At 42.7% G+C, this 19,290-nt stretch overlaps 1 protein-coding gene across 8 annotated transcripts in view; it reads left to right on the top strand.

Annotated features, from left to right (window-relative positions):
- Positions 1 to 8,611, top strand: part of TSPAN5 (tetraspanin 5) — a 169,932-nt gene extending 161,321 nt beyond the window's left edge. For all 8 annotated transcript variants that reach the window (XM_082391768.1, XM_082391771.1, XM_082391775.1 and 5 more), the window contains 4 exons: positions 1,610 to 1,735; positions 3,761 to 3,808; positions 3,904 to 4,020; positions 6,441 to 8,611. In XM_082391768.1, coding sequence (XP_082247894.1) covers positions 1,610 to 1,735; positions 3,761 to 3,808; positions 3,904 to 4,020; positions 6,441 to 6,506 — 357 coding nt within the window. In that variant the 3' untranslated portion in view covers positions 6,507 to 8,611. The remainder of the gene's footprint in view (positions 1 to 1,609; positions 1,736 to 3,760; positions 3,809 to 3,903; positions 4,021 to 6,440) is intronic.
- Positions 8,612 to 19,290: the final 10,679 nt, after the last annotated feature.

Below are 19,290 nucleotides of genomic sequence, written 5' to 3'. Positions count from 1 at the left end.
AGGACCTTGAGCTATTTCCTCAAGAGTAAAATGGGAATCATAGTAGCAACTGCCTAACTCACGGGGATCACGTGACACTCTCATAAGACGTACACGGTTTTACATCAGGCTTCAGGTGTTATTGTCCTACGATCTGACAGGCCTTTAGTTGCATGCACGGAGAAACTGGATAAGGTGAGCAGACCTGGAGAGCCGTGTCCCTGACGTTCACGTATATGGCAGAACTGGAGGGCAGACATGAAACTCAGCGGACCAGTGGCTGTCTCCTGGTTGGACAGTTTTCCAGAGTGAGCTGGGGTCCCTTTGATAAAGGGAGGAGAGGGCTGCGTCGGCGCTCGCCGTGAGGGAGGTCCCCGGCCCTCCTTAGGTGCTCGGAAGTGAGCTGAATCGTGTCGCTTTTGTTCGGTGGCAGCAACGACTGTCCCGGAGCCCGCTGTCCCTCAGGTGTGAAATTAAGCCCTGTTTCATCTCCTCGGCAGGCTTCACTGTTTTGTTGGGTCATAATGGATGCAAGCTCACACCTTGCCAAGTATTATTGCTGACTAGTTTGCGTGACAAATCTGATGGAGCATTGTAGGCAAAGTGGAGATGCACAACCCAAGCCCCCGGAGGACCCGATGAGTTGGAAGAACAGGCGGATACACGTTCTCTTGAGAGGCTGTGTCTGCTTTATATGGAGATTCTGTTATTTCATGTGATTTCACTTTTCTCTCATGGCCTTTAATACTTTGAAGTAGCTATTGGTTTTGAAACTCTTAAAATGGTCAAGGCTTGATGTTTATTTAACTTGGAGGAGCAGGGCTAGTCCAGCGTGGGGAGTGTCAAAGGGGCTTATGATGGAGCCGCCCTTGAATCAGGCCTCGTTTAAGACCCACTGAATTTAACAGCTTGTTTGATTATATTTTAATTAGATGATTGAATTTTTTTTAGGTTGAAAATGTAAATGCATGCTCTTGTTTATAAAAATTCAGAGTAGAAACAGATATAGAATGAAAAGTAAGCCTCTAAAACTTGGGGGAAGGTAATGAGTATTTTCACTATCTTGCTTGTGGTGATGGTTTTACAATGTATAAGTGTGTCAAAACTTATAAAATTGTATACTTTAAATATGTGCAGTTTGTTGTATGTCAATTACACCTCAATAAAATGGATTTTTTAAAAAACCGTTCAGGTGGAGAGATGGAAATTTTAAAAAAAGTAAGCCTCTAGATCTCCTACCCACAACCCCAGTTGCCTCCTTCAGACACTACCACTGTTTTCTGTCTTGCTTATCCTTCTAGAATGCTCCTACACGTACTCGAGCCAAACAGATCTTGCTCTGACTGGGCCCTGCTGTACAACTCCTGCTCTGCCCGTCTTCCACCTAACACCACGGGTCTCATCAATTGTTTTTTTAAGTCTCACGCCAACACATCCTTACAAACCTTCAGCCTTACCTTGGAAGCTTTTACAGGGGCCCTTTAGGTTCAGTTGGTTTAAAAATAAATTCTGAGATAGAGAGAAGGTTAGAGCTGGCGGAAGCTGGGTGTGGGTCGTCCTGGCGGGTGCGAGTGCAGGCACCTGGTCGCCTCCAAGTCGAGATGTTCTAATTCTCTCCTGTTTGCTCTAGTGGCAGTGCTGTGGGGCTTTTGGAGCTGATGATTGGAACCTAAATATTTACTTCAATTGCACAGATTCCAATGCAAGTCGAGAGCGATGCGGCGTGCCCTTCTCCTGCTGCACTAAAGACCCCGCGGTAAGTGACTGCCAGCAAGCCGTGGGCCCGCTCCGCGCATCACACCGAGAGCGTGTGTGGGATGAGCAGAGTGGTGTTTTCTGGAAACCGCTCCTTACCCGCTTATTCCTAACTGTAGCCCCTGTAGGGGGGTTAGTGCTCAGATCTTCCCAGTAGGCGTAATCGTCCCTGACTATAATTTAGCGGTACATGCTGGTTCCTATTCTGAGCCTTTTTGTGTGTTGGCTTAAGTTTGGAACATCCCTACTGGCAGATACCACCATTATCTTCCCTTTTCAGGTGAAATCAAGGCCCGTGGAGTTTAAGTAACTTTCCCAAGCTCACATTGCTGGCAAGTGATGGAGCTGAGCTTAGACTCAGGCAAGCTGCCTGTATTGCCTGTGATTCCTTCCTTGCGAGAAGGATGGGCTTGTGTGGAAGCTCTCTGCATTGCTTGGGGTTAGTAAGCCTTTTCTTGCTGACTTAGCTCCCAAGGAATACTAGGAATAGCAGAAGAGTTTGAGACAAGATAGGACAAGACCACTTGCAGGAAGACTGCAGCTGCCCAGACTCTTGGCCAGAATGACCACAGTCATTCTTTTTTTAAAAAAAACAAAAACAAAAACATAAAACCTGTTCACAAGCCACCCTCTTCACCACAGGTTTGATTGTATTTTGAGTCAAATCATGTGCCTGGTATATAGAACAGCTTAAAATGCAGCACCCCTGCTGTAAGTTAAAAGCCAGAATTGAGGGTTAGAACAATAAATGTGAGGGAGAAGGTGCCCCTGGCCCTTCCGCCCTCTTCAGCCTCTCTCTGGCTGGTCAGTCCCCAGGTGTCCTCTCCCAGACCCGCCCTTCCCCACAAGGAGCAGAGCCGAGTGGGCGCTGATGAGTTCATGGCCGATTTTCCCCTGCAAGGTGGGGGGGGGGGGCTCTTTAAAAGGGGGCGTGGTTCGTCTGTAAAGATGCTGAATCATTATGCTGTACCCCTGAAGCTAATATAATATTGCAAATCTACTACACTTCGATTTTAAAAATGAAAAAAAAAAAGAGAGAGAGAGAAGAGGGGACAGTGGTCTGAGGTAGCAAAGCACAGCTTCTCGTAGGCTGCCCACCAGAGGTGGTCTGAAGGAGACAGAGTCGGCGAGGACTGTCCTGCCCCGCTCTGAGCCCTCAGCGGCAGCGCCAGCCTTTCCCACTAGCTCACTCCTCCTTTCCTCTGAGGAGGCTGGGAGGCAAGAGAGCGCCCAGCACAGAGCCCAGGGCGCCCACCCAGGCAGTAGATGCAAGCCCTGCTCTCTCGTCTCCAGCCCCTGCCCTGAGTAACCGTTCCATCAGAAGAATTCTGAAGATTCTCAGGTGCTGTGCCCCCCTCTCAACGACAGATCCTCTGGGTAGAGATATCTCATTCCATAAACGCTAAGCTAATAAAATCCACCCCATACCCTCCAGAGGGTAACATAAACAAACCTAAAGCAGCGGAACCCACGTTTCTGATCAGGCCTATAAGATTTCAGGGCATCTGTCCATGTGCTGTGTGGTCAGGGTATCGTTTTTAATTATCAAAATAATTCATTCTCATTGAAAAATCATTTAAATCCCATACAAGTAAGTATATAGATTCAAAAGTAGAATTCCCCCCAAAAGATCATAAATGAAGATAGTCATTATGAAAGTAATTATAAGAAACCTTTAACTGTGGTTTTTACCTGTCTCCAGTTTCCTAAACCCATAAGCTTCTTGAGATTATCAACTTTGAATCTAGAGCCTTCCACATAATGGAATTACTAGTCTTTCTGATATTTCCTGAGTCTCAGTTTTCCTCATTTGGAAAGGAAGGGATATTTAATACCTACTTCTAAGGATTGTTATAATAATTCCATGGAATTACGTGTAAAGGTGTTTAACATGGTGCCTGGGACGTCTGTGTGCCCAAATAAACATTTTCTGACCAGCACTTAACAGGGGTCTTCTGCTGACCCCTAGGTGGGCTTTCTCTCTGACAAGAGTGAATTTCACTCTTCTGTTTCTTTTCTCCCCCAGGAAGATGTCATCAACACTCAGTGTGGCTATGATGCCAGGCAAAAACCAGTAAGTGGAAACTCATCTTGTCGCTTAGCACGAAGGGTGTTGGAGGAGCTTTTGAACTTGCCTAGTGATGCTGTGCTCTCCTCTTCCCTCTGAAGGAAGTCGATCAGCAGATTGTAATCTACACGAAAGGCTGTGTGCCCCAGTTTGAGAAGTGGTTGCAGGACAACTTAACCATTGTGGCTGGTATTTTCATAGGCATTGCATTGCTACAGGTAAGACGGATGTCGCAGGGAAATGATGCCCTGGGAGAGCCCTCACCAGGACAGGAGCTTTGCTTATTCACCATCATTTCACAGTTTTTAAGACACATTGGAGGGCTGGGGAACAGACCTCAACTATATTTGGTTTGTATTTTATTAAAGCTCTGATTTTAGATGCTACTGTCCTGAAAGACTTTAGGAAACCTTTTTTTTTTTTCCTTTTCAAGTAAGAGAAATTGACTGGGTCAGTATTTGCCTGCTGGCGTTCCAACATTGCCATGGGCTCAGTAATGCGGCATTGTGACAGCTGGTCAGACGGGAATGGTCAGATGTAGAGCCTTGCCCAGTGGCAAGGCTAAGGCTTTTTGGAGTTTCACAGCTACGCTCTGCTCCTTTCTCTCTCTGGGCCACCTTGCCAAAGTGCTAGTGAGGGAAGGGAGCACCTACTTTTCCTCCTGGGAAGTCCCAAGAGCTAGGCTTTGCGTCTTATGGTGATGTGATACCTTTAACTTAGAGGGTCACAAATGAGGCTCCATGGTTGAAAGAAATTAAAGAAGACCTAAATAAATGGAAAGCCATTTCGCATTCACGGATTGGAAGACTTAATATTGTTAAGGTGACAGTACTCCCGAAATTGATCTACGGATTCAGTGCAACCCCTACCAAAATTACAACTGCCTTTTTTGCAAAAATGGACAAGCTGATCCTACAATTCATATGGAAATTCAAGGGACCCAGAATAGCAAAACAAACTTTAAAAAGCACAAAGTTGGAGAATCCACACTTCCCAGTTCAAAACTTACTACAAAGCTACCGTAATCAAGATAGAGTGTACTGGCGTCAGGTTGGACCTACAGATTAGTGGAATGGAATTGAAAGTTCAAAAGAGCCTCTATATCTATGGTCAGCTGATATTTTGACCAGGAAACCAAGACCATTCAATGGAGAAAGAATAGTCTTTTCAACAAACAGTGCTGGACCAACTGGATATCTATATGCAAAAGATCGTATTTGGACCCGTAACTCACATCACATATAAAAATTAACTCAAAATTCCCTGGCGGTCCAGTGATTAGGACTCTGCACTTCCACTGCAGGGGGCTTGGGTTCGGTCCCTGGTCGGGGGCGGCTAAGATCCTGCTAGCCACATGGTTTGGCAAAAAAATAAAAATAAAACTTAACTCAAAACAGATCAAAGACCTAAATGTAAAAGGTAAAGCTATAAAGGTTTTAGAAGAAAGTATAGGTGTAAATCTTTGTGACCTTGAATTAGGCAGTGTTTTCTTAGATATGATACCAAAAGCACAAGCAACCAAAGGAAGAGTGGATAAATTGGGCTTCTTCAAAATTAAAAACTTCTGTGCTGAAAATGATACTATCAAGAAAGTGAAAAGACAACCCACAAAATGGGAGGAAATATTTGCATATCCGTGCATCTGTTAAGGATCCTGTAAATAGAACATATGAAGAACAACTCAACAATAAAAGAAGACAAACCCAATTTAAAGGTGGGCAAAGGATTTGAATAGACATTTCTCCAAAGAAAATACACATTAGCTATTTGTAATGACATCGTTCATTGTGAAGGAAATTCAAATCAAAACCACAATGACATACCACTTCAAACATATCAAGATGGCTATGATAAAAAAGACAAACCAATAACAAGAGCTGGTTAGGATGTGGAGAAATTGGAACCCTCATACATTGCTGAAGGGAATGAAAATGATGCAGTCTCTTTGGAAAACAATTTGTCAGTTCATGAGAAAATTAAACAGTTACCATATGACCCAGCAATTCTACTCCTAGGTATGTGCCCAAAAGTACTGAAAACATGTTTACCCAAAAAGTTGTACACAGATGTTCAAAGCAGCATTATTTGCAATAGCCAAAAAGTGAAAACCATCTAATGTCCATCATCTGATGAATGGATAAACAAAATGTGGTGTATCCATATAATGGAATATTATTCAGCCATCAAAAAGATTGAACTACTGTTGCAACATGGACGAACCTTGAAAACATTTTGCTACATGAAAGCAGACCAACACAAAAGGCCATATATTATATGATTCTATTTATATTAAATGTCCAGAATAGGCCAATCCATAGTGATAGAATGTGGCATAGTGGTTGCCAGGCCTGTCAGGATGGGGGTGGGGTGGGGAAGACTGCTCATGGGTACAGAGTTTCTTTTTGGGGTAACAAAAATGTTCTGGATTTAGATAGCGGTGATAGTTGCACATCCTCGCGAATATACCGAAAATCACTATAAATTATACACTTTAAAAGGATGAAATTTGTGGGATGTGAACTCTATCTCAATTTTAGAAAATCAAAGATTTTTAAAAAATGGAATTCAGTAGCCAAAGAAAAGCCTAATCTAAAGTGAAAAGTTCTACTGTTTGACTGTCTTTTCCTTCCTTGCTCAGATATTTGGGATCTGCCTGGCCCAGAACCTGGTGAGTGATATTGAAGCTGTCAGGGCTAGCTGGTAGAGCGCCTGCAACAGCTGCCTCCAGACACTGGACAGACCCCGCCTTCCTGACCCTCCATGCGCCCAACTGATACCCATGCTGCACGGACCCTAATCACAGAGGCATCCTGCGATCCCACCTGATGGAGCTGCCATCAGAACTTAGTTTCTGGGGGGTAGAACTGGGAAATGCTGCTCACTGACAGAATTAAAAAAAAAAAAAATTAACCAGTATGAAAGTCGTTGCGCCGTGAATCTCTATTGTAGCCATGAATTTCTGGGTGGTTGGATACTTACCAAATGAGAAAAGAAGGGAGGGTGGGGGACCCAGATGTACTGAATTTGTGGAAAAGCCTTGTTCTCTGCTTCGGTAATTGGGGGCTGCCTTCTGTGCCATGGCCTGAGGAAGTGCGTCTTTTCCAAAACCCAGCCCCTTACCTGGGAGGGCTGTGGTTTCTCGGCATTCCTTCACTGTACGTTTCAAGGAACTGCTACAACCATGGTCCCAAGAAGAAAACAGCTTGCCTTTGGGTTCAGATTTTGTGACCGCATTCAACAAGGAACTTGGGTGGGCACGTCTGGTCTCTCCTGGAGTTTCTCCTCATAAGAGAAGCTGTATATTCCTTGTGTGCTGAGCAGGGGCTTTGGAATACTTCATGATGCTGAATTTTAGCAGGACAGATCTCTTTTCTAAGTAGGCCTGAGCTTTATTTATCAATGAAATCCAAGGAGAAAATGAGGTTAATGAAGAGGTAGTAAATACTGCAACCTACCAAATTAGTCGTTGGATTCTTTGGAAACTCTGGAATACTATGGGTTTCGTTTTGTTGTGGGTGTTTTTTTGTTTTTGTTTTTTTCTTCTTCCAAAAGTGAAAGCTATGATACAGTTTCTTAAATTTTAAAGATTTTTTTTTACTCAGCTCGAATATTAATTTTTTATATGATCTCCCTGCATGACCTGTGAATCAATCCACCAACTCCTTTTCCTGCCATCTTTTCTACAAACCTTTAAAAACGTTATTCGGTCAGCATTCATTTCGTGGGTTCACAGCCTTAAGAGATGTGTCCTCCGTGTCTGCGAAGGGACCGTCTGGGCCATCGCAAATGCTTCTGTGGACTCAACACTCTCTGAACCGTGTCGGTTGATCATCGTGGCCTCTTCTGCAGCCTCCCCGTCTTTCTCTTTGAAGGGAATCCAACCCAATTCTGAAATGATGTGGACACAATCAAAGCTTCTGATGGTTTCTTTCTTCTGGTTTTAGTTCGTTTTTATTAAAAACAAACAAAAACAAAAACAAAAAAACCCAGAGTGCATGGCCAGAGCTCCTTCTTTTCTTGTACAGACTCACCATCAGGATGGTGACAAAGCACAAACACTTTGGAGGGGAGAGCATTGATGGGGCAAGTGTTCTGTGACACAAGGTGGGAAACACTTCCAGATCCTGCCACCTGCCCCCATTCCAGGTGGGAGGGACGAGTTTTGCCCCCAGATTTTAATCATCCAGGTCCACCAGGATGTCGCCCGCCTGGGGAGTAGATGTTAGTCTGTGGAACACTGGGAAGACCACAGGTGTATTTTCTGGTGATGACACACTTACCAACACAGAACTGGGCAGCCAGCTAGCACAGTTGGTGGAAACTTAGCAAGGTTTTCCATTTCAGCCCCATGTTGCATCGCTGTGGCTGATGAATGTGTCCGTCTGCCCAGAGAAAGGACAAAAATTCTTTGCAAATCTAGTCTCCAGAGTTAAGGTGTGTATGACTCTGCATGTGTGTGTTTCTGCGTCTCTGTGTAGTTAGAGATGTTCGTTCCATATTCTGGCTGTAAGATTATTTTGTTTCATCTCTGCCCCCACCACTGTTGTCATTCCATATTGTCATTCCAACATGGAGAAGACTTGAGCTCTCCAGCTGGCACTCTTGTCTTGTTTGTTACCTCAGTCTCCAGTGAACTCCACCTGACCAGTTGATTCAGAATCAGGCGAGCCTCCCACCCTTTGGCACATCCAGTGAAAGGCCAAACAGCAAGTCCAAGTGAGTTCTAAATTTTAATTAATCACCCTTTATTTTTTACACTTGAGAGTGGTTGTAATAAAGGTTGTCATTAATAAACTTGGTTCTACCTTATGTGGAGTTATGCCTGTCTTCATTCTCTCTTGCAGTTGTGAAATTCTCCAATCCAATGGTGATCAAACTTAAGTGTGCATTGGAATCACCTGGAAAGTTTGTTAAAACACAGGTTACTGGGTTTGCCCATCCCCAGAATTTCTAATTTAGTAGGTCTTGGGTGGAGCTTGAGAATGTGCATTTCTTTTTTTTTTTTTTTAATTAATTAATTTATTTATTTATTTATTTTTGGCTGTGTTGGGTCCTCGTTTCTGTGCGAGGGCTTTTTCTCTAGTTGCGGCGAGCGGGGGCCACTCTTCATCGTGGTGCGCGGGCCTCTCACTATCGCGGCCTCTCCTGTTGCGGAGCACAGGCTCCAGACGCGCAGGCTCAGTAATTGTGGCTCACGGGCCCAGTTGCTCCGCGGCATGTGGGATCTTCCCAGACCAGGGCTCGAACCCGTGTCCCCTGCATTGGCAGGCAGATTCTCAACCACTGCGCCACCAGGGAAGCCCAAGAATGTGCATTTCTGACACGTTTCCAGGTGATACTGTTGTTCCTTGTCCGGGAAGGACACTTGGAAAGGCACCGTTCTGATCAGGTTCTCTCAGAGGGGAAAAGGATAGGGGACATTTTGTGGCTGGGGAGGGGAAGGTCCCTTTGTGCTGCTGGACACGGACTGATGAGAGACAGGGGCAGAGCTGGGGATGGAGGAAAATCTCTGTCTCTGAAATCATTGTCTGCTGGTCACAATCACCTGGGCACCACGTAGAATACAGATCAGGTCTTGCCCCGAGCAATTCTGGGGTGGGAGAGCCAGAGCCTGTATTTTTAAGAAGCTCCCATGAAAATTTAATGCACAGTGAGATTTAGGACCCATGGACCTAGGTAAATCTTAATAATATTCACAAGCCTTTTATGAGAAAATAATTTCTAGCAGTCTCAGAGCAGGAATCTTAAAAATCTACGTTTTTAAGATGAAAATGCCAATGTAAATGTCCTTTCATTGTGAATTATCACTGCAGAAGGCTCCTTCAAACTATTAAAGACTATTTTCAAAGATCAAAAGAAAACAAAATTTTATGGTTCACATAGTATTCTCAGACCCTGACACTATGTCTCGATACTTGTTTGAGAAACAATGTGCCTCACTTCCCTGGATATTTAAGACAAAAATGTTATTTTGACTATAAGGAAATTTATCAGGGGTAACTGGAGATAACTAATCCCGATTTCTTGAGTTTTCTTAGCTGTGCTATAGAGATTATCTGTGCACGTGAGGTAATTGGCCCTCCTTGTTCAGAGCAAACTCTGGGCCAACAAAGGAGAAATGTTACAGCTCAGAAGTCAAAAGGTGCTTTGTCTACAAAACTCAGAACTTACAGGAAGTTTCTTCCATATTTAGAAGGTAGACTTTGGAGGATGATTATTACATTTCTCTATCTCTATTGTTTGACCAGTTCCCACAAACATCATTTGTTTCTATGATTTAAAAATAGCTGATAGTTTGTTTTTTTTTTTTAAATGAATGCAGGAATTCAAAAGCAGAATTTCGTGTCATGAAGTACTTGAAAAAGAAGTGCCTTTCCTTGTTCTTCCTCCTTTTTCTTCTCCCAAAGAATAAACCTCTACTTCTCTTGCAGCTTTCTTCCTGCCCCAGGTCCCAGTCATCCTTCTCTCAAGGGGATGCTGAAAAGTGTGTCTTGGCTTGTTCTTATTATGCAGACTGTTTCCTCCTCCGTGCCCCTTGTGTGTGTGTGTGTGTGTGTGTGTGTGTGTGTGTAGGGGCGGGTGGACGCACTAATTCTGCAGTTTCCTGGTTCTGCGGGCTTGGACCAGAGCCCTGGGAAGCCGGTGGGCTGAACAATGAGGAGCCTGAGCCCAGCGACCTGGCAGGCCTTCCCCAGCTCTTTGTCATTTATTCCACGAAGCCCTCCTCCTCTAGGGAAATCCTGTTGAGACCTCCAAGGAAGAACTGGGAAGCTCTCCATAAACACTGGCCAATGAGGTTGGTGGCCAGCTCTCTCCAGGGAGGCCGGGGGGCTGTTTCTAAGTGATGCCCTTTCAGGAGTAGGAGGCCTAGTCTTTGAATGAGAAGGGAAAAGGCAGTGTTTGGAAATACTTTAGTTTTGGCCTTATCATGGTGACATGATAAAGTCTATACGTGACAACAAACAAGACAGACGTATCTAGGTGCGGGTAGGGGACAGAGAAGGGAAGCCAAATTCTGCACGGGACCGAAGCCATCTGTAGACTTGAGCATTTCTTTTTTTGGAAGAGTTTGCGACAGAAGAGTTTATAAAATTACGGTTTTTAAGACTTATTTGAGGAATTAAATACAGTGTCTTTTGGGGGGTGTTCATGCTGAGTATTTCTCTTGTAAGCTTGGCACCAAGGAGAGGATGGGTGCCTGAGTGAGTTCATCCTGGTATCCTTTAACCTAAACCAAACTCCTCAGGACCTGCCCCGGCCAGTAATTCCTTCACTTCCAGGAACCCCCAACAGAAGAAAAGCTGAAGGAAGAGCAGGTTAGTGCCTGGGCTTTACGCTGTAGATTTACTCTGAAAAGAAAATGGTAGCATGCAAACAAGGTAGTGCTTCGCATGCTCTTGCTCTTCATTGAATGTGTAGCTGCAGTACACGTAGCAGAGGGCCAGCTAGAAAGCCGCCTTTTAAACCTGGAGCTTGTCAGCTTGTATTAGCTTTTGCTTTTGCAGAACGACTGGTTTGAAAGGAACGTTTTAACAGCCTGCCCTCTAGTGGCGACCTTGTAGAACCACTCCTGACTTAAGTTGGAAGAGTCACTACAGTCTACTCAGAGGCCCTTGCTCTTTGGAGAAACTTGAGGGTGTACAGCTGTATGTTGCTTGCTTAGGGTAGGTAGATGTTTTATTCCTTTGACACTCCTGAAAAATGACAGAGTTTGTTTTGGAAAGTTAGGGAGCAGGTGTTAAGCTCCCTTCACCATCTAAGTCCCAATCTTATGGCTGGGACTTTCCAGGGCACTGTAGCAATGTGTACAGGTTGAAGCTGGGCCCTGCCTTCCTGCCTAGGCTCAGACGAAGTTTCTAGAAGGGGTGGCGACAGTCTGAAACTGCTAATCTGCCAGGCAAGAGGCACTGCCTCCGTCAAAATGCCCAACGAGGAGGGGAGGTGCACTGAGCTTTTACACTTTCCCTCCCAGCTCACCCCTACTCTCCACTGGCACTCTGGAGGCTTCTGTGACCCAAAGCCCCAGTGTCCTGATCTGCGTCTGTATTCCTCTTCAAGACAAGCAAGTCTCCTGAAACAAAGATTAGACATTCCTTGTATTCCCTCTAAAAGCACCCCTGTGGAGTTTGCTTTGAACTGAGAATTTGCAACCTTGATTTTAAAGGCTGTGAAGACTGGTAGAGTATTCCTGACTGTAACTTGTGTTTTAGGAGTTTGTCATAGGTTGAATTGCATCTTCCAAAAGTTCATGTGAACTCCTAACCTCCAGGACCTCAGAATGTGACCTTATTTGGAAATAGTGTTGTTGCAGATGTAATTAAGATGAGGTCATACTGGGTGGGTTCCTACTCCAGTAGATTATTGTCCTTATAAAAAGGGGAAACTTGGACACAGACATGCACACAGGGAGAAAGCCATGTGAACATGAAGGCAGAGATCAGGTGATGCATCTGTAAGGCAAGGAATGCCAAAGACTGTGAACGAGTCACCAGAAGCCAGGAGAGAGGCATGGAATCGACCCTCCCCCAGAGCCTCCAGAAGGAGCCAACCCTGCCAACACCTTGATTTTGGACTTTTAGCCTCCAGAATTATGAAACAATAAATTTCTGTGCCTTAAGCCATCTACACTGTGGTATTTTGTTTTAATAGCACTAGGAACCTAATAGAGTTTGAGCACCTATTGCTGGTTTTCAGGCTGGAAATGGTAGGACCATGTGCTGCTTTTAGCTGGTAGAATGTGTATGTGGCTCTTATTATTTGAATGGATGCCCCCGAACATGGCTAAGGACTTGCTCTCTGTATCTGCTTTTCAGCTCTTTGAAAACAGCCTTGATACGTTTTGTGGGGCATTTAAAACAAGGGATGCTTTATTACATGTTGATTAAAAACGGTCACACTGGGGTGGAGTCAAGACGGCGTACTAGGAGGATGCAGAATTTGCGTGTCCTCACAACGAGGGCACCTACCAGGCACCAGTGGGGGACCACGGACACCTAAGGGGACAGGAGGAACCCCCAGCTACCGGGTAGGATGTGGGGCGTGGGGGGAGTGAAGGGGGAGGAGAAGTGGAGGTGGGATGGGAGTGGCACCTCTGAGGGGCGGCTGGGCGAGGGGAGGGGTTCCTACACCCAGCGGGACCCACCCACTGTTAGGGGTGCACTGGGGACAGGGGAGACCCTGTGGGAGACAGTGGGGGAGGGACACGAAGGAACAGAAGGGAACGTGGCCAGGGCTTTACCTGTCCACTTAGGCACCGGGGAGCCTGTTTGGCTCCTGGGCCTAATCCTCTGCCCGCGGAGCCTCCCTCCTGCACGCAGACCCCAAGCCCCGCCCCTACACCCCCGCCCAGGGCCCCACCTCTACACTCGGAGACCCCCTCTGAGACCCCCTCCAAGGCGCTGGGCCTAAGCCCCACCCACACACCCTCACTCAGGGCCCCACCTCCAAACTCCGGAACTCCACGCTCCAGAGGCCCTCCTTTCCATGTGCTGCCTCTCCCCTGCCAGAGGTCCTAAGCAGAGGCCCTGCCCCACGCTTGAACATCACCCCACCTAGACCCCACCCCACCCAAACCCCACCCCTGCCTAAGTTCCACCCCCCAGCCTAAACTCCGCCCCCATAGCCAAAGCTTTTTTTTTTTCTTTTTTCCTCTTTTAGATTGGGGTTCTGTTTTACCTTGTTGATTCATTGTTTTGATTCTTGTACATTTTTATTTTTCGTAACAAATCTTTTATTTTTCTAATTTTATTTTATTCTTTATAATTCGTTATTGTTCTCTCCTTTTGGCTTGTCCCCCCACCCTTTTTAGTTTCTCTTTTCTGTTGTGGTTTTATTTTACCTTGTTGCAGTTGTTTCAATTATAGTTTTATTGTTCCTAATATATTTTAAATTTTTCTAATTGTATTTTGTTTTTTATTCTTTGATATTGTACTGCTCCTTTTTTTCTTTCTTTCTTCCTTTTTTTTTTTTTTTTTTTGAAATTTAGCATGCCACAAAGCTTGCGGTATCTTCGTTCCCAGGCCGGATGTCGGGCCCAAGCTCCTGTGGGGAGAGGTCCGAGTCCAAACTGCTGGACTAACAGACAACCTCAGACCCCAGGGAATATCAGTCGAGTGAGGCCTCCTGGACGTCCTCATCTCAGAACCAACACCTGGCTCTATCCAACTGCCTGCAAACTTCAGTGCTGGATGTCTCAGACCAAACAACCAGTAAGACAGGAACACAGCCCCACCCATCAAAAAAAAAATTGAAACAACAAAAAAATATGTTACAGATGAAGGAGCAAGGTAAAAACCTACAAGACCAAATAAATGAAGAGGAAATAGGCAACCTACCTGAAAAAGAATTCAGAGTAATGATAGTAAAGATGATCAAAATCTCAGAAACAGAATGGAGAAAATACAAGAAACATTTAACAAAGATCTAGAAGAACAAAAGGGCAAACAAACAGTGATGAACAACACAATTACTGAAAATAAAAATACTCTAGAAGGAATCAATAACAATAACTGAGGCAGAAGAACAAATAAGTGAGCTGGAAGAAAAAATGCTGGAAATAACTGCCAGGGAGCAGAATAAAGAAAAAAGAAGGAAAAATATAGAGGACAGTCTCAGAGAACTCTGGCACAACATTAAACACACCAACATTCGAATTATAGGGGTCCCAGAAGAAGAGAAAAAGAAAGGGTCTGAGAAAATATTTGAAAAGATTATAGTAGAAAACTTCCCTAACATGGGAAAGGAAATAGTCAATCAAGTCCAGGAAGCACAGAGAGTCCCATACAGGATAAACCCAAAGAGAAACATGCCAAGACACATATTAATCAAACTATCAAAAATTAAATACAAAGAAAAAATATTAAAAGCTGCAAAGGAAAAACAACAAGCAACATACAAGGGAATCCCCATAAGATTAACAGCTGATTTTTCAGCAGAAACTCTGCAAGCCAGGAGGGAATGGCAGGACATATTTAAACTGATGAAAGGGAAAAAACTACAACCAAGATTACTCTACCCAGCAAGGATCTCATTCAGATTTGATAGAGAAATTAAAACCTTTACAGATAAGCAAAAGTTAAGAGAATTCAGCACCACCCAACCAGCTTTACAACAAATGCTAAAGGAACTTCTTTAGGCAGGAAACACAAGAAAAGGAAAAGACCTACAAAAACAAACCCAAAACAATTAAGAAAATGGTAAAAGGAACATACCTATCGATAATTACCTTAAATGTAAATAGATTAAATGCTCCAACCAAAAGGCATGGACTGGCTGAATGGATAAAAAATTAAGACCTGTATATATGCTGTCTACAAGAGACCCACTTCAGACCTAAGGACACATACAGACTGAAAGTGAGGGGATGGAAAAAGATATTCCATGCAAATGGAAATCAAAAGAAACCTGGAGTAGCAATTCTCATATCAGACAAAATAGACTTTAAAATAAAGACTACTACAAGAGACAAAGAAGGACACTACATAATGATCAAGGGATCAATCCAAGAAGAAGATATAACAATTGTAAATATTTATGCACCCAACACAGGAGGACCTCAATACATAAGGCAAATGCTAACAGCCATAAAAGGGGAAATCGACAGTAACACAATCATAGGGGACTTTAACACCCCACTTTCACCAATGGACAGATCATCCAAAATGAAAATAAATAAGGAAACAGAAGCTTTAAATGACACATTAAACAAGATGGACTTAATTGATATTTCTAGGACATTCCATCCAAAAACAACAGAATACACATTCTTCTCAAGTGCTCATGGAACACTCTCCAGGATAGATCATATCTTGGGTCACAAATCAAGCCTTCATAGATTTAAGAAAATTGAAATTGTATCAAGTATCTTTTCTGACCACAATGCTATGAGACTGGATATCAATTACAGGAAAAAATCTATAAAATACAAACAGATGGAGGCTAAACAATACGCTATTAAATAACCAAGAGACCACTGAAGAAATCAAAGAGGAAATCAAAAAATACCTAGAAACAAAGGACAATGAAAACACGATGACCCAAAACCTATGGGATGCAGCAAAAGGAGTTCTAAGACGGAAGTTTATAGCAATACAATCCTACCTCAAGAAACAAGAAACATCTCAAATAAGCAACTTAACCTTACACCTAAAGCAATTAGAGAAAGAAGAAGAACAACAAAAAAACCCAAAGTTAGCAGAAGGAAAGAAATCATAAAGATCAGATCAGAAATAAATGAAAAAGAAATGAGAGAAACAGTAGCAAAGATCAATAATACTAAAAGCTGGTTCTTTGAGAAGATGAACAATATTGATAAACCATTAGCCAGACTCATCAAGCAAAAAAAGAGAGAAGACTCAAATCAACAGAATTAGAAATGAAAAAGGAGAAGTAACAACTGATACTGCAGAAATACAAAGGATCATGAGAGATTACTACAAACAACTCTATGCCAATAAAATGGACAACCTGGAGGAAATGGACAAATTCTTAGAAAAGCACAACCTTCTGAGACTGAACCAGGAAGAAATAGAAAATATAAACAGACCAATCACAAGCACTGAAATTGAAACTGTGATTAAAAATCTTCCAACAAACAAAAGCCCAGGACCAGATGGCTTCACAGGTGAATTCTATCAAACATTTAGAGAAGAGCTAACACCTGTCCTTCTCAAACTCTTCCAAAATATAGCAGAGGGAGGACCACTCCCAAACTCATTCTACAAGGCTCCCATCACCCTGATACCAAAACCAGACAAAGATGTCACAAAAAAAGAAAACTACAGGCCAATATCACTGATGAACATAGATGCAAAACTCCTCAACAAAATACTAGCAAACAGAATCCAACAGCACATTAAAAGGATCATACACCATGATCAAGTGGGGTTTATCCCAGGAATGCAAGCATTCTTCAATATACGCAAATCAATGTGATACACCATATTAACAAATTGAAGAATAAAAACCATATGATCATCTCAGTAGATGCAGGAAAAGCTTTTGACAAAATTCAACACCCATTTATGATAAAAACTCTCCAGAAAGTAGGCATAGAGGGAACCTACCTGAACATAATAAAGGCCATATAGGACAAACCCACAGACAACTTCATTCTCAATGGTGAAAAACTGAAAGCATTTCCTCGAAGATCAGGAACAAGACAAGGTTGCCCACTCTCACCACTGTTATTCAATATAGTTTTGGAACTTTTAGCCACGCCAATCAGAGAAGAAAAAGAATTAAAGGAATCCAAATCAGAAAAGAAGAAGTAAAACTGTCACTCTTTGCAGATGACATGATACTATACATAGAGAATCCTAAACATGCTACCAGAAAACTACTAGAGCTAATCAATGAATTTGGTAGAGTAGCAGGATACAAAATTAATGCACAGAAATCTCTTGCATTCCTATACACTAATGATGAAAAATCTGAAAGAGAAATTAAGGAAACACTCCCATTTACGATTGCAACAAAAAGAATAAAATACCTAGGAATAAACCTACCTAAGGAGACAAAAGACCTGTATGCAGAAAACTATAAGACACTGATGAAAGAAATTAAAGATGATACAAACAGATGGAGAGATATATTATGTTCTTGCATTGGAAGAATCAACATTGTGAAAATGACTATACTACAGAAAGCAATCTACAGATTCAGTGCAATCCCTATCAAACTACCAATGGCATTTTTCACAGGACTAGAGCAAAAAATTTCACAATTTGTATGGAAACACAAAAGACCCCAAATAGCCAAAGCAATCTTGGGAAAGGAAAACAGAGATGGAGGAATCAGGCTCCTGGACTTCAGATTATATGACAAAGCTATAGTAATCAAGACAGTATGGTACTGGCACAAAAACAGAAATATAGATCAATGGAACAGGATAGAAAGCCCAGAGATAAACCCACACACATATGGTCACCTTATCTTTGATAAAGGAGGTAAGAGTATACAATGGGGAAAACACAGTCTCTTCAATAAGTGGTGCTGGGAAAACTGGACAGCTACATGTAAAAGAATGAAATTAGAACACCCCCTAACACCATACACAAAAATAAACTCAAAATGGATTAAAAACCTAAATGTAAGGCCAGACACCATGAAACTCTTAGAGGAAAACATAGGCAGAACACTCTATGACATAAATCACAGCAAGATCGTTTTTGACCCACCTCCTAGAGAAATGGAAATAAAAAGAAAAATAAACAAATGGGATCTAATGAAACTTAAAAGCTTTTGCACAGCAAAGGAAACCATAAACAAGACGAAAAGACAACCCTCCAAATTGGAAAAAATATTTGCAAATGAAGCAACTGACAAAGGATTAATCTCCAAAATATACAAGCAGCTCATGTAGCTCAATATCAAAAAAACAACCCAATCTAAAAATGGGCAGAAGACCTAAATAGACATTTCTCCAAAGAAGATATACAGATTGCCAACAAACACATGAAAAGATGCTCAACATCACTAATCATTAGAGAAATTCAAATCAAAACTACAATGAGGTACCACCTCACACCAGTCAGAATGGCCATCATCAAAAAATCTATCAACAATAAATGCTGGAGACGGTGTGGAGAAAAGGGAACCCTCTTGCACCGTTGGTGTGATTGTAAATTGATACATCCACTATGGAGAACAGTATGGAGGTTCCTTAGAAAACTAAAAATAGAACTACCATATGACCCAGCAATCCCACTACTGGGCATATACCCTGAGAAAACCATAATTCAAAAAGAGTCATGTTCCACAGTGTTCATTGCAGCTCTATTTACAGTAGCCAGGACATGGAAGCAACCTAAATGTCCATCGACAGATGAATGGATGAAGAAGATATGGCACGTATATACAATGGAATATCACTCAGCGATAAAACGAAACGAAACTGAGTTATTTGTAGTGAGGACCCAGAGTCTGTCATACAGAGTGAAGGAAGTCAGAAAGAGAAAAACAAATAGTGTATGCTAACACATATATATGGAATCTAAAAAATAAAAGGTTCTGATGAACCTAGGGGCAGGACAGGAATAAAGACACAGACGTAGAGAATGGACTTGAGGACACGGGAAGGGGGAAGGGTAAGCTGAGACGAAGTGAGAGAGTAGCACTGACATATATACACTACCAAATGTAAAATAGATAGCTAGTGGGAAGCAGCTGCATAGCACAGGGAGATCAGCTCGGTGCTTTGCGACCACCTAGAGGGATGGGATAGGGAGGATGGGAGGGAGACACAAGAGGAAGGGGTTATGGGGATATACGTATGCATATAGCTGATTCACTTTGTTATACAGCAGAAACTAACACAACACTGTAAAGCAATTATACTCCAATAAAGATGTTAAAAAAACAACTTGGCACTGAACAAATAAAATGTATAAAACTTAAAAAAATGGTCACACTGCAGTATGTATTTCTTTGAAGTAAACCATCTTACATGCAACTTGTGTGAGTGATTAAAGTCTTATAAATAAAACAGC

This window comes from Balaenoptera borealis (assembly GCF_965194805.1).
Source record: "Balaenoptera borealis genome assembly, chromosome: 4".
NCBI lineage: Eukaryota > Metazoa > Chordata > Mammalia > Artiodactyla > Balaenopteridae > Balaenoptera > Balaenoptera borealis.
The sequence above is the reverse complement of the archived record's forward strand: the minus strand, read 5'-3'. Positions and strand labels throughout refer to the sequence as shown.